The sequence below is a fragment of the Glycine soja genome, chromosome 5, assembly GCF_004193775.1.
Source record: "Glycine soja cultivar W05 chromosome 5, ASM419377v2, whole genome shotgun sequence".
In the NCBI taxonomy this organism is placed as follows: Eukaryota; Viridiplantae; Streptophyta; class Magnoliopsida; order Fabales; family Fabaceae; genus Glycine; species Glycine soja.
This window is the reverse complement of record NC_041006.1, coordinates 38,173,250-38,190,992: the sequence shown is the minus strand read 5'-3', so window position 1 is coordinate 38,190,992 and position 17,743 is coordinate 38,173,250. Positions and strand designations below refer to the sequence as shown.

Genomic DNA, 17,743 nt, shown 5'->3' with positions numbered 1-17,743 from the left:
GATGTAAACAAAGCCTCTCAACTAAAGTGTTAATTAATTTGTCCTGGAGTATGATTTTAAGGCTTTTCACATATTTTAATATAGATAGAGTATATATAAATTCTTTAGGCTAGATTGAATAGGAAGAAAAGATTAATCAGTTGTTGTTGACTTGACCTTTCTAGCTAGTTTCCTTCCAACAGGAGCTTTCTTAATTCGTTGTCCTCTTCCTTCTATTTAGTTCAACAAGGAGAAGCTATTCTACTTGACGCGATTAGCGTGAGACATTAATTAACATCCAGCGTGTGTTGTTAATTCTCTCACAATTCATTTGGAATTCTTGTGTGGAAACAATGCTTCTAGAGGTATGGAAAAAAAAAATGTTCTGAGTTTTAAGTTTCATTGTAGCATTTGAGGAAAGGTTGATACTGTCATCATTTGTGGAAAGGTGTCATTTGATTCAGTCATCATTGCTCCATAGTTCAGCGCCTCAGTTTACTTTTCTTTGTCTTCTCTTTCATATTTGCCAGTGTCTTTTTTAGGCCTTGAAATTTCGTGAACAAATTTTCGTATGCATCATTTAGTTTTAGTTTCCCAGAATTTGTATTTTACTGCTAGTCAAAGTTGTATGGTTTGTTTTCTTATTCAGTGTTCCAGATTGGATTATCAGTGAACATATATATGCGATGCTTTTAGTTTAACATATTGTTTGCAATTGCAGCTAGAGACTTGGACAGCTTTGGTTGTTTTGTTTTTGCTTGTGTTGATTCTAAAGGAGTCGATCATGGGAGGTAAGAGTTCAAAACGGTCTGAAAGAAGGCATGTTTCATCATATGGATCTGCTGGTTCTTCATCTTCACGGGATAGCTATGGATACCCTCAATCACCAAATGCATACCCACAACAAAATCCTTATAATACGCCTCTTCACCACCGTGCACCAGCTCCATTCCACGACTATTCACGGCCAAAAAGGAGGTTAGATAGGAGATATTCAAGAATAGCTGATGATTACCATTCACTGGATGAGGTAATTGTTGTCATTTGCTTACTTATAATTGTGTTTTTGTCATTTGCTTAGGTTAGGTATAATTGTGTTTTTTGTGTATGAATATATGAGCATTTTTCCATCATTTTTGGTTTGGTCTGTTTACATCATTGACTTTTTGTGTTTGGTAAGAAAGGGGGTTAGGGACATAATGACATTGACTTGAACTAGTATATGTCTATCTACTTCTACCTGAACGGCATTGATATTTCATCAGTCAGCACAAAAGGGAGGAGAAGAAAGAAACAAAGGGAATCAGTTATGCTCTTTCTGAAATCAGACTTCAAATTTCTGCCTATGATGGTCCACATTGAAAATCGAAATATTGAGGTTCTTAAGTCTTAATAAGGATTCAGTCTAACAACAAACATGTTTCCCCACAGAAAAGAGTGTTAAAATCTGTGCCAGAACTGGACCACCAAATGGATCTTGTTTGGGGCTTTGGGGACCATGTTCCAGAAGAAAACAATGTATAGAAATGCTGAATTTTGCAAAAAAAATTGCGAAACCCTTGCTTAGAATTGCTACATTTTTACTACAAGTCCGAGTAAAACCTTTATATATACTTCTAACGTTTCTTTTAACCAGACCTTTATACTTCAGCAGATCTTTGAACTTGGCATGAGCTTTAAATCCAAGCCATAGAATATAGTTAAACAAGTTCAGCTGAAATGAAGTGGCCTAAGAAAAGCTGCTACGAAAAGAGACTACTGTCTCTCATTTTTATTGTTCTTCCTGATCATGCATGCATGAATCAGCAGAGCATCCCTTGATTCATTTAATAATATGAGTAGCAGTAAACACGTTATCAACCTCTGATATGTCCAAACTAGTCCAAGAGTGCAATGCAATAAGGTTGGTATGAGAAAATATTTGGATGAAGCTTACAGTAGATTGCTTTATTTTACTTTTTTTCTTTTCTCATAGTGCAACAAGACCAGCATGAGAAAATTCTTATTGGTTGTTTCACTCCCCAAATTTTCCATTCTTACGGTTATTACTCACAGAAGAACACCTTATTTTGTCAAATAATGAAATAATTTTGCACAGGTTACCACTGCTCTTTCACATGCTGGCCTGGAATCTTCTAATCTCATTGTTGGCATTGATTTTACAAAGAGCAACGAGTGGACAGGTTTTATCTCTTAGTCATATCTTGATGCTTGGATTTCTTGTAGTGAGTTGTTAATTAAATTTGCATAAATCACTTTGAAATCAGGGAAGAGGTCATTCAACCGAAAAAGTTTACATCATATAGGAAGTGGTCAAAATCCTTATGAACAAGCAATCTCGATTATTGGGAAAACTTTAAGTGTTTTTGACGAGGATAACTTGATTCCTTGTTTTGGATTTGGAGATGGTAATTCCATATATAAATCTTCATGCTTTCAGATTGCTTATGTTTCAAAATTGCAAACTTGATTGTGTTTCTTTCCTGTCTTTTTTCCTCTGTCAGCATCAACACATGATCAAGATGTCTTCAGTTTCCATTCAGATGAGAGGTTCTGCAATGGATTTGAGGAAGTTTTGTCAAGATATAGAGATATTGTTCCTCGCCTGCGTCTAGCAGGTGCTGCCTTCACCAATAATCTTACATTGCATTTTTGAATTAGGCTCAGCATGACTCGTTGCATTTATGTGACAGGACCCACTTCATTTGCCCCAATTATTGAGATGGCCATGACTATAGTTGAGCAAAGTGGCGGCCAATATCATGTCCTGCTAATAATTGCTGATGGACAGGTATTTTTAATACATATTTCACAAGATTGAAAAGAAGATTTCTTTAAACTAGTGCAAGCGTGCACCAGTCATCAAATGTTTCATTGGCAGTTATCACACTAACTATATGATTATGACTCTAAAGTATCATAGATTAAAAAAAAAAACTAAAATGCTATTGTTTTATGAAAGAAATTTTTTGTTTGGTTTCTTTTGTTAGTGATAATAATAAATATCTACCTTAACACATAAACATCTGGGCATTGATAGCTGCAGAAGAAAACTGTTAATTGTTAGATTAGCATAATATGTGTGTGAGTTCTGAACTACGTCTGTCGCCTACTTCACTACAATATTTTTCTATGATTAATTGGATACATGAATACATCTGAACAAAAGATGAACTTAAAATGCCCTTAATTTTGTCAGTGCTTCAACAATGACTAATATTTTACTGTAGAAATTCCTTTTTTTCTTGTGTATAAGATCTAAAAACTAAAAATATTGCAACAGGTGACCAGAAGTGTTGACACACAACATGGCCAGCTAAGTCCACAGGAAGAGAAGACAATTGATGCAATTGTAAAAGCCAGGTAAATTTTGTAGTTTTCTCTTTTCTGGATTGCCACCCTGCATTCTCTTACTCTCTTTAAATTGCAGTGAGTATCCCCTTTCAATAGTTTTGGTTGGAGTTGGAGATGGACCATGGGATATGATGAAGGAATTTGATGATAACATTCCAGCTCGAGCATTTGACAATTTTCAGGTTTGGTGTAATTCACTTAGTCCTATTGACTTGCCACATTTACTTCTTCATAGTCCTTCATATTAAGCTGAAATGTGAATATTTTATTTTTGGCTGCATGTAGTTTGTGAATTTTACGGAAATAATGTCAGAGAGTATAGACTCAAGCAGAAAAGAGAGAGAGTTTGCACTATCAGCTTTGATGGAGATACCTTCTCAATATAAGGCAACCATAGACCTTGGCATATTGGGGTAATAAATGAATATTATATAGAAAAACAAGGTACTTGTGGCCTATTATAGAAGATTTTATTAAGATATTAACTGAACTTGCTTCGTGTCTTCATTGATGAAAGTAGTGCACGGAGAGGACATTCAGCAGACAGGGTTCCTCTACCTCCACCTCATTATGAGAGCGCTTCCAGCAGCAGCACAATACCTCTTCCTTCAAACAGTTTTCAGCAGAGCACACCAACATATTATGATAATGTTAACGCAGAATCATCTTCAAGAAACTTATATGATAATAAGGTACTATTTAGACCATTCTTTTTTCAACTTAAGATGTGACTTTCATATAATCTCGAGACATATGACGTGATCATCATGATTCATGATGTTTCTGTGCACAAGAAGTCAACAATGGTTTACATATGACATGGTTAACCGCAGGTTTGCCCGATTTGTCTTACTAATGATAAGGATATGGCATTTGGTTGCGGGCACCAGGTAACAAGTTGAATTATATGCTACCGATTCATCTTGATGAATCTAAGACTATATGATTAGGACATTATATTAACTTTTCTTCCCACTGTTGTTATTTTCTCACATTTGGCAGACTTGCTGTGACTGTGGAGAAAACCTCGAATGCTGCCCCATTTGCCGAAGCACAATCACTACCAGAATAAAGCTTTACTAGTTAACCTTGCATTGCAGAAAAAAGGTTAGTTACGTTAATGTCATAAACTGAGTGCTTAATTGATATCATAAGTCAAAAACTAACGTGATATATCATAGGCAGGGTAGCAAAGAGAGGAGCAAGGTTAGCCAGGATCATGGTGGTAGATAAGTTTTTTAGATTTTTGCCTATCCAAAACTGCATATCGCAATTTTGAACAAAAATAAATAAATATGCCAGGGTAGGAACTAGGAAGAGTTGTGAATGCGCGTTGCCTCATTGTACATTTGAAGTTTGTGCGTCCCAATTAGGTTTCATGTTTTGATGTAAGTTGCTTGTAAAACATTTCTTAGGTTCTTTTAAGTATACTATTTGTTTTTGTTTTGTTCTTGTATTTAAATTATACACGTCTTGGTCTCACAGTTCATTTCTTTATGCCTGACAGTCATTGGTTTTCCTTTGACAAAATCACCATAAACAACAAAACACGACTAAATAAAAGAGCTTGTTTATTGTCATCTGTCACAGACTGACACACATTTGAAACTTGTAAATCACTAAAAAAACTCATGTTTTATTTAAATTTGAAACACAAAAGTGAATTTCTAAAGTCTAAATCAAATTATTTTAAAATTTTAAAATTTCAAACACAAACAACAAGAAAAAAAAGTTACGAAGAAAGAGATGCGCAATCATACAAAGACACGGTATAATTGTATAACAAAATCGAGCACAGCACAGATTGTAGTAAGCAATAGCCATAGATACCAAAATAAGAAGCAATGGGCAGTTTGTTCCACTGCCTTGCATTGCAAGTGTTGCAGTGTTCCCCGCAATTCAGGTATGAACTTTGGTAGCCGTTATTTCATTTTATCTCGAAGCGAAACTATGGAGTGCACGCACGATATATACAAATTAGTAAGTTATAATTTCCTGCAGAAAATGCAGAAAGAAAGAATGTCGCCAAAGGTTGCGTGATATCATCTACCCAATTATTATTTAGCACCACGTTTAAGTTCAAGTGTTTATTAAACTTCAAACTAGCAAACCAGATGGAGTCACAGTACGTCTACGTTACTATTACAATGCAATCACATAATGCATTTAGGATATAAAACTACATTTTTTTATCATCTCATTTTTATTTTTTTCAACTTTTTTTTATTACATCAGTTATTATATCTATCATTTTTTTATCTTCCTATCCTTCCCTGTCTCAATCCATCCCAAAATGAAGTGTAGGTATACATTTTTCCTGCATTTACGACGCTAATAATGCAAAACAAAAATTAGAGATTGGGATATGATAAAGGTATGGATCCAGATAAGATCTTATAATAGTATTCATTTTTATATTTTGATCATCATTCTTATATCTTTTGGTACTTATATATTCATGTTTGTATATGTGATCCACACTTTATTTATGTATAAGGTTAATAATTATAAATCAATAAAAAAATAATTACGATAAGATTTCATTCTTAGATAATCCAAACATACATAAGTAATATTAAAAAATAAACAAACATAACATTAAAATGTCTAAACTCAAGTCATCAATAAATAAAATTATAAAAATAATTATCTAACATTAATTATTAAAGTTAATATTCTAATTGCAAAATGTTGTGAATATATATTCGATTGTATCCCGTTTTAATATTGTGGGTAACTACCTATTCTACTTTATCATCTTGCTTAGAGGGGAAAAAAAGTATACTAGAAGAAGCAATCAACCACAATGTTTTACTAAAAGTTAGTAGGATGTTAAACATAAAGTTTGTGGGAGGAAAAAAATTTGTGAATATATATTTGTTTGTACTCCATTTTAGTATTGTGGATAATTACCTAATTTCGAGTGGACCAGTTCAACAAATATAATTGGTGAAGGATATGAGAATCATATTTTTTGTATTTATATGGGTTAAAAAATCTTAGAATAAATAATCATTTTTATCTTTAAATGTGTAATTTAATGAGTTAATTTTTGAAACTTTTGTATTTATAGGCATTGACTCAGTGTATTTTTTAGGAGGAAAATAAAATTCAGAAACTTTCAAACACTGGATCTCATTATTTACGCTGACTCACAATAATATATAGATATTAAACTTGGTCATATATATATATATATATATATATATATATATATATATATATATATATATATATCATTATCATAAAAATTAATAAATATGCAAGCCTTCACCTTAAACTAGTCACCTTATTCACCTGGTAAGACAGAAATTGAATTCTCTTAATAGTATTGAGTAACATGATATAATTATGTACATTAGAAAGAAAGAAAAATGACACAATTTTTTTATTTATCAAATAGAACTTATCAATCTATCATGATAGATTGTAGGATCCATATATATTATAAGGAATAATTTAATGATAAAGAAGGATAAAGATATACTTCTCCATTATATTATAATTGTCGTCCAAAAAAATTATCTTAATATAATAATTATTTTAATTTTTTAATTTAATATTAATTTTTTTATTTATATCTTTTATATATTAATAATGAATTACAAAATATAAAAATAAATTAATGACGATAAAATATTAATTTTATAAAATTATTACTCTTTTTATTTATTTATTTTTTATTATTATTATTTAATCTGTGTAAAATAACGATAAATATTTTGAAAGTATTACTTTTGAAATAAACGACAAAATGACATTAAATGAACGAGTTGCTTAAACTTAAAAAATAATTTTGTTGGCACATGTACAATCCCACATCCTCAAGATATATATTGGCTTGTTCCGGCGTGCAGAGAATCTCACAGGTGCGGAATATGATGCCATAGACATGATACTACTGAAGAAACACGAAATGGTCTTCAATTTTGTCTCTGCACTAATAACAACAATATTGCTCTCCGGAGCCATAGTTGAAGTTAAGGGTCTTCCACTTCACACGGATTCACGATGGATCGTCAACGAAGATGGGCAGAGGGTCAAGCTGGCATGTGTGAATTGGGTGTCCCATTTGGAAGCTGTGGTGGCCGAAGGGCTCAGCAAAAAGCCCGTGGATGTCATTTCAAATGGAATAAAGTCCATGGGCTTCAACTGTGTCAGGCTCACTTGGCCTATAGTTTTGGTCACTAATGACTCTCTTGCTTCTCTCACCGTTAGAAGCTCCTTTCAGAACCTTGCCCTCCTTGAATCCATTGCTGGTGTCCAAACCAACAACCCCTCCATTATCGATCTTCCCCTCATCCAAGCTTTTCAGGTAAATTGTTTTTATTATCATATTCAATTCAATTATTTCCTTTGCCTAATTAACCAGTTTGTTTACTAATTTGAATCACCTCATCATCCTTATCTTCTTTGCTATTAATCTTATCATCGCTGATGTGTTGGCGCATATTTGATGGCGATTGGCTTTGGGTGGTTATTGAAAATAGCTCCAACCAACTTCCTGAGTAATTGCCATTTATGTTGCAGATATTGACTAGAATATGTTTTTGATTCTCGGTTTATGCTTTCTAATTCCGATCAACATCGAGCATTAAAAATAATTAGTAATTTAATTTTTAAAATTTCAAATAATCATATGTTTTATGAATTTAATGTCTATGTTTATTTTATATTATCATCTAATCATAAATTACTTTAAAATAATTATTTGAAAAATCAATAAATTTATCATATTGAATGTAGAGAGAATTATAATTGGATGGTTATGTATGAATTTTTTTTATTGACATATTGTTAGCGGAACCCATAGACATTAAATTTTTTATTTTCTATTATAAAATAAATTTTATTAATTAAATTATTATTTTTATAATGGACAGTTTCTTGGTGGGTATTTTTTAAGGGTAACATATTTTAAGAGTACGAATCACACTCTCAACTAACTTACGTATAGTATGAGTTTGTTCAAGTTTGAGTTGAGTGTGGGCAACATTTTGTGATGACGATAGGCAGTGGTGAAAAGTCTCGGTGACAACGATGTGATGGTGATATTGGACAACCACATAACCCAGCCAGGGTGGTGCTGCAGTAACTCCGACGGCAATGGCTTCTTCGGTGACAAATTTTTTGACCCAAACCAGTGGATATTGGGCCTCACCAAGATGGCCTCCCTCTTCAATGGAGTCACTAATGTGGTGGGCATGAGCTTGAGGAATGAGCTCCGAGGGCCCAAACAGAATGTCAACGATTGGTACAAGTAAGTGCTAACAGTCAAAGTGTCTTTTTTTTTTTTTTAAGAAATGTCAAAGTTTATATAATACTTTCTCTATTTCTATAATCTAAACGTAATTATATTAATGTTGTAATTGTGGGTTGAATAGTATGCGATTATCAAAATTAAAGTAAAATACTATTTTTATATGTTAAATTGTTAATAATGTTCGCTCTCATATGTGTTAGCTAGGGGTAGTAATACGAGTTAATATGTTCTGTCTCACATTTCATATATAGATTGAAAGTAACAATCCATCTTATTTTTGTTGGGGTTAGTCCGTCCAAATTAAAATATTAAAAAATAATAATAAATATATTTAAATTAATTTTATTTTTTATAAATATTAAATAATAAATATTTATTAAAAAATTAGATATATTATCTTAAATTTTGATTGATAATTTATTTAGAAAAAATAAATTAATTAAAAATTAATAATATATTTATAAAATATCAAAATAAATATTACATTTTTTTTAATAAAAAAGGATTGATGAATTGATTTACTCTTAATTCATTTTTTAACGGATGAAAATGGGGGATGGGTTGAAAATCCCAACCTCACTCGAAAAAAAAAGGCCAAAACTAGTAGGCACTGAACCAACCCCATTTTGTGATTCTTAATATTTGCTAGGGCATCTAAATTTCATGTTAGTCATCAATATTTTGATCATGTTCTTAGTTGTATTGATGTCATTATTCCGAATGAAATAATATAAGTTACTTGCAGTAAAAAAACATTCTCTCTCCCTCTTTTTTTTTTCTAAATTAGCTGGTGGCTGGTGCTAGAGTAAATACAATTTAAGTTACTTGTAACTGTATTTTATGAGGGATAAAACCATGGTTTAGTTAAAATTAGAAAGAAAAATAAATAAATAAAAGAGAGAGAAATCTCATGTGACTGACATGTTGTTCTGAACAAAAGGTACATGGTGAAAGGAGCAGAAGCGATTCATGCAGCAAATCCGGATGTTCTTGTTATTTTATCCGGCCTGAATTTTGATAAAGACTTATCTTTCATTCAAAATCGGCCAGTGAGCCTCACATTTAAGGGGAAATTAGTATATGAGGCACACTGGTATGCCTTCACTGATGGTCAAGCTTGGGTTAATGGGAATCCAAACCAAGTATGTGGACAAGTGGCAGGAAATATGATGAGAACCTCAGGCTTTTTAGTGAACCAAGGATGGCCATTGTTTATTAGTGAGTTTGGTGGAGACTTGAGAGGTACCAACGTGAATGACAACCGCTACCTTAACTGCTTCTTGGCAGTGGCAGCTGAGCTTGACTTGGATTGGGCCTTGTGGACACTTGTTGGTAGCTACTACTTTAGACAAGGAGTTATAGGAATGGAAGAGTTTTATGGGATTCTTAGTTGGGACTGGACCCAAGTTAGAAATACCACTTTCTTAAACAGAATCTCTGCCCTCCAACTTCCATTTCGAGGTATGTAGTACATAATTTGTGCAAATGTTCTTTTCCTAACTCAACACTATTAGTTGGTTGAAAAATATCACTACCAATTTACTACTTTAGGAATACTTTGATAAAGCTATGGTATTTATTTTTTGGTGAATCCTAATCCAAAGTTAGAGACTAATCACTTGAAGATATTGAGATCTATTTAAAAGATATTAACTTTTCCCAAAATATGTTTATCTGTATGCATATATCTGGAGATCGAATCCTTAATTATATACTTAAGGATCAATTATCTGTCAACCATATTACACATTGATAGAGATATCATATAAAAATGTTCATGTTACTAACAAAAGTATTGAGTTTGCTACCGTTGATGTATATGTTGTTCAACGAAAAATAAATTGCCAATATATTTAGTGTAGGGCTAAACTACCAATTTAGCACTTCTTGAAAACTTGAACTACATTTCTCTGTCAACAACATGCAGGTCCAGGAATAACAAGAGGCAATCCATACAAATTGATATTCCATCCTTTGACCGGTTTGTGTGTCATAAGAAAGTCATTACTAGACCCATTGACATTGGGTCCTTGCTATTTATCTGATGGCTGGAAATACACACCCCAGAAAATTCTATCAATAAAAGGAACTTACTTCTGCATACAAGCAGAGAATGAAGGGATGCCTGCAAAACTTGGGATAATATGCTCAGATCCTAACTCTAGATGGGAAATGATCTCAGATTCGAAGTTGCATCTCTCATCTAAACTCAGCGATGATTCTAATGTATGCTTAGATGTAGACGATAACAACAACATTGTGACCAATGCTTGCAAATGCTTGAGCAGAGATCGTACATGTGACCCTAGTAGCCAATGGTTCAAACTTATTGACAGCGGAAGGAGATCAATGTTGACAACCTCAACATCATCCATGCTAAATTCATCAGACCTTTATGGAAACCATTAAGCTCAGCATAAGTTGTTTTAAGAATATTACTGTAAATTTCTCTAACCATGTACTTATGTTTTAATGGCAGGAAAGTGATGCATTAAACATGTCCATATGTATGACTATTGAATTCAATACATAATATACCACTATTAAAATATGTACAGAATTTACTAACGTTGGCTGGGATTTTTGGCTCAAGACCAGGGCACCATTGCTACACGACACCAAAGTCAACATAGTATACATCGTGCCATAGAGAATCTTATTTCAGGATTGTGATCAGAGCAGGGATGGTCAATTATGTAAAAAATAAAATAAAATTAAGAAATATATTTGAAGAGGATAATTAAAAATAAATAAATGTTAATATATAAGATTAAGATAAGACATGTGACTCAATGAGAATGAAAGTAACTCCTGAAAAGGTTATCATTAAATAATATCTCTTAAAAATAATTTTATTCAATAATTATTCTTAAAAACATTCTCATTAAAAAAATTCAAATTTATTATATAGAAATAAATATTATAAAAAAATCATGACAACCTTCCTAAAATATTGTTGTCAAAAAGATTAATTAATTTCACTAAATAAATTTTCAATGCTCATTTTAAAACTATCAATTAGTACGAAGTTGAAAACTTCTTACATGTGTGTTTCTTTACTACCTATACGCCGCCTTGACAGGGGATTTTAGTCCTTGATTTTGCACAACCTTCCGAAGCTAATAAAGAAGAGTTATTCACCTTTTTTTGTATAAGATGAATTGCATATGTAAAGAGAGAATTATATTCACTTAATGACTACTTCACCTTTTCTTTTCGTAATGGTTGCATATACTTAGGGGAATCAATCTAGTGAAGCTACTTGGTACATTTACTTTCTTAAAAGCGAGTTAGACTTTGTTTCATAAACATTTATAAATGAAAACGAAATAAAGTTTATCCATAGCTCGGTTAAATTCAGGAGTGTGAAAAATTTAACTTACTAAAAAAACCAAACCAAAATAGTTGCAGACTGTTTTAAGCAATTTAATTTTACATTCAGATAGTCGAATTCATTTAGACTAGAATTGGTTTTAAAAAATCGTTTATGAACCAAATTAGTTTTGAACTAATTTTATTCAAATAAAAAAAATGATTGAGGTAAAAACCAGTTAGGTTAATGGAATTGATTTTATAGAAATAAGGTTAATAAAATTGATTTTGTAAAACATTTCTTTTTTTCTTCAAAGAGGTAAAGATCGGTGTTTGAATTTGGTTAAAATCATGTTCCATTTGAACCGGTTTTTTTTATATAAATTAAAATAAGTTTTTCTACGCCCGTAAGTAACTTATATGTATAAATTAAAATAAGTTTTTAGAGGAATTAAATAAAAGAATTTTTATAAATTAATTTATGTATAAAATAAATTTAATATATGTGAAAAGTTTATTTCAATTTTTTTCTTCTCTTACAAGTTACAAGTGTTTATAGAGAAATGTATTTAAACATTTTCTACAATAATATTTTTTGGTATGTGATTTCTCAAAATGTAAAATAATCATGTGAAACAAACGAGTTACTCAAATGAGAAAGACTTGGCAGGTACATAACAAGATGACAAAAGAACAGTACACAGAAACACAAATTCCCCACATGTATATATAGACATCCTATTCCTATCTCTTCAGTAAACAACATATTGGTCTGTTTTGCCGTGGAATATCAAGTAATATCATATGAAATGGAAATGGGTAGGTGGTGGTCGAGCACGTTGGTTTTCACTGTTCTCTCTGCACCAATACTTATAATAGCATTACTCTCCTCCACGTTCGAAGAAGTTGACCATGATAACACAGTGCCTGTGACGGGTCTTCTTCACACGGATTCCCGATGGATCCTCGACCAAGATGGCCGAAGGGTGAAACTAGCCTGTGTCAATTGGGTGTCCCATTTGGAAGCTGTGGTGGCCGAAGGGCTCAGCAAAAAGCCCGTGGATGTCATTTCAAAGGGAATAAAGTCCATGGGCTTCAACTGTGTCAGGCTCACTTGGCCCACACTTTTGGTCACCAATGACTCTCTTGCTTCTCTCACCGTTAGACGATCTTTTCAGAGCCTTGGCCTCCTTGAATCCATTGCTGGTGTCCAAACCAACAACCCCTCCATCATCGATCTTTCTCTCATCCAAGCTTTTCAGGTAAGTTTAATTCAACTACTACTATTTCTTACCCAATTCAATTCATTCATAAATCAACCTTACCAATTCGTTGACTAATTTTAATTACCTCATCGTACGTGTGTTTTTAGTTATTAAATCTTGTCACTTGATCATTGATGTTATCGATCGGTGACGCTTATCCCATGGCGATTGACTTATTGTGGTTTTTAATAATTGAGTGCTTCAATAAACTAATTTTCTATGGGTCAGCTTGCCATGTAAATGTCGCAATATCCTTATTAAATTCATCATTGTTGACGTGAGCAGTGGGCTAGCCTATTTTTTGTTCTTCCGTTAGTTTCTTATTACGTCATGCATGCATAATTACATTACTATTTTTTTGTTGGTTTTATTGAGTTTTCAATAATACAAAATATTTGCTCTGTAAAAATATTTTTTGACTTAATTACATTTGTTGTTCGTTTAATTTGAAATATGTATAATTTTGGTTTGAGCTAATTTGATTTCTGTTTTTAAAATTAAATAAATTTGTTTCTTCTATTGATTTTCTTCTACTTGAATTTTTTAAATTGTTGTTTTTTATTCAAATGTTTGAGAGGTTGATGATTTAGTGAATTTTTTTATAAAAAAAATAGGATAATGATTAAGGTTAGAGAGGAAATTAAGAAATTGATTTTTTTATTTCGAAAAAAATTTGATATTTTAGTGAGTGGGTTTTGAGTAAAAGAATATTTATAATCATTAGATTTGCTAAGATTTAAAACTAAAGATAGTTAATTACTAAATTAATTCAAAACACATGTGAGGAACTAAAATCTCACATAATTGAAACTAAAGAGATTTAAAATATAATTAAACTATAATAAAATTAAAGAGATTATGGTATGACATAGTTAAAAGATAATTTTGTGTTTTAAGTATATAGTCTAGAGTTTAATCTCTATGTGGTGAATATAAAAATTGTGTTAAAAGGAATCAATCCTCCAAACAAGTCTTAATAGTTTGAGAAATTAATCCTTAACTTTGGATTCAAAATAATTCTGAATATCGGTAATATTGTGTGATGTGCCCAGGCAGTGGTGAAGAGTCTCGGGGACAACGATGTGATGGTGATTTTGGACAACCACGTGACCCAGCCAGGATGGTGCTGCGGTAACACGGACGGCAATGGCTTCTTCGGTGACAAATTTTTTGACCCAAATCAGTGGATATTGGGCCTCACCAAGATGGCCACCCTTTTCAAGGGAGTTACAGCAGTTGTGGGCATAAGCTTAAGGAATGAGCTCCGAGGATCTAGACAGAATGTTAATGATTGGTACAAGTAAGTAACTGCTAACAAGTAACAACTATAATCCCATCTTGAAATGGATCTTAAATCATTAATTAAGTGAAGATGTGACTAATTAACGAAATATGTCAGATCATTAATAGGCCTTGACCGATCATAATTACTAAAATAAAATAAAAGTAACATTATGATAGTAAAATTAAAATGAATTATATTATAATTATGAAAATATATTTAAACCTAACAAATTTATCACCTTGAACACAATTTCCAAACATTACAATTCCTTCATTGTTCGCTGGCTTGTTTTACAGCACTAAATCAATTTCCTACATAGTTTTGGTAAGATTTATGACCATGTAGATGATTTGCAACACCAAATCACATTCACAGGAGTATATCACAACGGAATAGTTAAAAAAAAAAGAAAAAAAACAAGAAAGAAAGAAAATTCCTGTGTAGATGATAATTAAGTTGTTATTCTGAATTGAAGGTATATGGTGAAAGGAGCAGAAGCTGCTCATGCAGCAAATCCAGATGTTCTAGTCATTCTATCTGGCCTAAATTTTGACACAGACTTGTCATTCCTTCGGGATCGACCAGTGAGCCTCACATTCAAAGGGAAACTAGTATTTGAGGTGCACAGGTATGGCTTCACTGATGGTGGAGCTTGGGCTGATGGGAACCCAAACCAAGTATGTGGAAAAGTGACAGCAAATATAAAGAAAACATTAGTGGACCAAGGATGGCCATTGTTTGTGAGTGAGTTTGGTGGGGACTTGAGAGGTACCAATGTGAATGACAACCGATACCTTAACTGTTTTCTGGCACTGGTAGCTGAGCTTGACTTGGATTGGGCCTATTGGACACTTGTTGGTAGTTACTACTTTAGAGAAGGGGTTATAGGAATGGAAGAGTTTTATGGCCTTCTCTCTTGGGATTGGAATCAGGTTAGGAGTACCAGTTTCTTAAACAGAATCTCTGCCCTCCAAATTCCATTTCGAGGTATGACCGCCACCTTAACCACTAATTAGGACTTTCTTGTACTTCCTTTATTCATGTTTCTGTACTGTTAGCAATACACTCTTTTATATACTTTTTTTAATATTTTTTTATTGGTTAAATCTTATTGAAAACTACAAAATCAAGAGACAGATTAATTAACCTTAAAAAAAAAAGAGGCAAAATCATTAAATAAGATATAAGACTCATAAAATTTTATAATTTTCAATAAATTTCAACCAATAGAAGAGAATGTCTTTAAAAGAATGTATTAAAAAAACTGTGTTAGTACATTCCTAACTCTTGTGCCTTTTGCTTTTGGACTCGCCCTTTTTCTGTTAAAGCTATTTTTGAATGATCCAATTTTGCAAATACTTCGCAAAATTTGGGCAATTATTCTTTTCCAAACTTTGCACTATTAGTTGGTTAGAAAATACCATTATTACTAATTTGTCACCTAATTGTTTGACATTGTGCAGGACCAGGCATCATAGAAGGCAATCCACACAAACTGATATTCCACCCTTTGACAGGTCTCTGTGTCATAAGTAAATCACAGCTAACATCACTAACGTTGGCTGCTTGCTCTTCTTCTGATGCCTGGACATACACACCTCAAAAGACCCTATTGGTAAACAACACAGATTTCTGCATACATGCAGAGGAAGAAAGGAAGCCTGCAACACTTAGCATGACATGCTCAGATCCTAACTCTAAATGGGAAATGATTTCAGATTCGAACATGCACCTTTCATCTAAACTAAGCGACGGTTCTAATTTATGTCTAGATGTAGATGATAACAACATCATTGTGACCAATGCTTGTAAATGCTTGAGCAAAGATAAGACATGTGACCCTGGAAGCCAATGGTTCAAACTTATCGACAGTGGAAGGAGGTCAATCTCCACAACCTCGACATTATCCATGCTGAATTCACCGGACCTTTTGTGGAAATCATTGAGCTCAATATAAGTTGCTTTTAAGAATTTGGGTCGATATGTTGTACTCATCAAAGGTATCCCTTGCTTACGTTTTAATTGCATGAACATGATGCAGTAAATAAGCATATCCGTGTGAATATTCAGTGCATAGTATAATAATAGTGAAAATGTATAAATTTATAAGTGTTAACGAGGATTTTTGGCTTAAGGAGCTTGAATGTTGCCCAACACCAAAATCAAGAATGTGTTGCGGAGAATCTTGTTTTAGGAGGTGATAAAGACTTGGATAAAATGATCTATGTGAACGAAATTTTCATGAATTCAATAACACAAATATTAAAATGGTGGCAACTTACGTTGTGGACCCAACCTAAAACTTTATCTTATAATATTGAACAAAGTTTATTTTCGCAAATCCTTTACATGCTGCTAATAATTAAGTTATTGAACAGAGCTTTAGTTCCACTTAAACCCTGCAAGTTTCGAACGGTCAATGTCATCGTAAAGTGACAGCAAATATATACTTGCAAACTACTTTCACACTTTAATAAATAGCAATGGTTCTTTCGCATCATAGAAGTTGCGAAAGATTTATACCTTTCTCGCAATAACTCGTAGCTTGTGATTCGTCATTGTGAATTTATTATATTTTTGGGTTGGTAATTTTGCAACGTGTTACGTTAAAAGTGCATGTGAAAAAACTACTGATAGACTAACAGGTTGCCAATATATGAAAGTTACGAATGAAATACCCTAAAAAGTTTACAGCACTAGTGTGATTTTATTTTTATTTGACAGAAGGATAATAACAATAAGAAAGCCACAACCGATGATGAAGGTATAAATTCGACAAATCCTTTATCTGATATTCCAATTTCCTTTCTTACTTTATGTGATTTGAACCCAAATACAAGTAAGGCAAAGATTTGACAAAATTTGGCATCCATAACTATCTAAGAAGCCACTGGCACTAACTAGCAGTCTAGCAATAACCCAACCCAAATTCATCAACCCATCAGTGATCCTAAACATTATCTATTTTGATCCTCTTCCTTACCTGCATCCTTAATTTCCGTTATGGCAATGGTGTCCCGGAAGATGCAATCGAGGCCTAGCCGCCATATTTTTTAAGCATCAGATGACACTACAATGACCAAACATATTCGTGCGACTCATGCTCCCGTTCATGGACACATTGACGTTAGACCTCTTTTTCACGTTGTTGTTGACATTTTTCACCGCAGCCTCTCTCATCCCTGGCTGGCATTGTTCAGGTATATGTGTGTCCCCCATCTCTCCAGAAATTATTGTATGATCTCAATTAATCTTTACGTGATTTAGTACATAGTCAAAATTTTA

The 17,743-nt window shown here is 32.7% G+C and overlaps 3 protein-coding genes across 7 annotated transcripts; all 3 read left to right on the top strand.

Moving 5' to 3' along the window:
- The first annotated feature begins 128 nt into the window (after positions 1-128).
- Positions 129-4,826, top strand: LOC114413069 (E3 ubiquitin-protein ligase RGLG5-like). 5 transcript variants are annotated; one of them, XM_028377237.1, is made up of 13 exons: positions 131-344; positions 701-1,009; positions 2,078-2,162; positions 2,247-2,387; positions 2,484-2,597; positions 2,673-2,770; positions 3,263-3,342; positions 3,410-3,515; positions 3,619-3,746; positions 3,851-4,025; positions 4,167-4,223; positions 4,336-4,440; positions 4,519-4,826. In XM_028377237.1, the coding sequence occupies exons 1-12, from the start codon at positions 333-335 to the stop codon at positions 4,414-4,416; spliced, it is 1,386 nt and encodes a 461-aa protein (XP_028233038.1). In that variant the 5' UTR covers positions 131-332; the 3' UTR covers positions 4,417-4,440; positions 4,519-4,826. The 5 variants fall into 5 exon arrangements, with proteins under 5 accessions (XP_028233041.1, XP_028233038.1, XP_028233037.1 ...); XM_028377236.1 differs by having other exon boundaries at positions 4,515-4,826; XM_028377238.1 differs by having other exon boundaries at positions 133-344; positions 3,854-4,025; positions 4,515-4,826.
- A 2,325-nt stretch (positions 4,827-7,151) lies between these two features.
- On the top strand, positions 7,152-11,147 carry LOC114413066 (glycosyl hydrolase 5 family protein-like). The gene is made up of 4 exons (XM_028377234.1): positions 7,152-7,648; positions 8,346-8,593; positions 9,537-10,057; positions 10,524-11,147. The coding sequence occupies exons 1-4, from the start codon at positions 7,226-7,228 to the stop codon at positions 11,003-11,005; spliced, it is 1,674 nt and encodes a 557-aa protein (XP_028233035.1). The 5' UTR covers positions 7,152-7,225; the 3' UTR covers positions 11,006-11,147.
- A 1,397-nt stretch (positions 11,148-12,544) lies between these two features.
- On the top strand, positions 12,545-16,620 carry LOC114413065 (glycosyl hydrolase 5 family protein-like). Its single transcript, XM_028377233.1, has 4 exons — positions 12,545-13,170; positions 14,226-14,473; positions 14,934-15,445; positions 15,922-16,620. The coding sequence occupies exons 1-4, from the start codon at positions 12,718-12,720 to the stop codon at positions 16,413-16,415; spliced, it is 1,707 nt and encodes a 568-aa protein (XP_028233034.1). The 5' UTR covers positions 12,545-12,717; the 3' UTR covers positions 16,416-16,620.
- Positions 16,621-17,743: the final 1,123 nt, after the last annotated feature.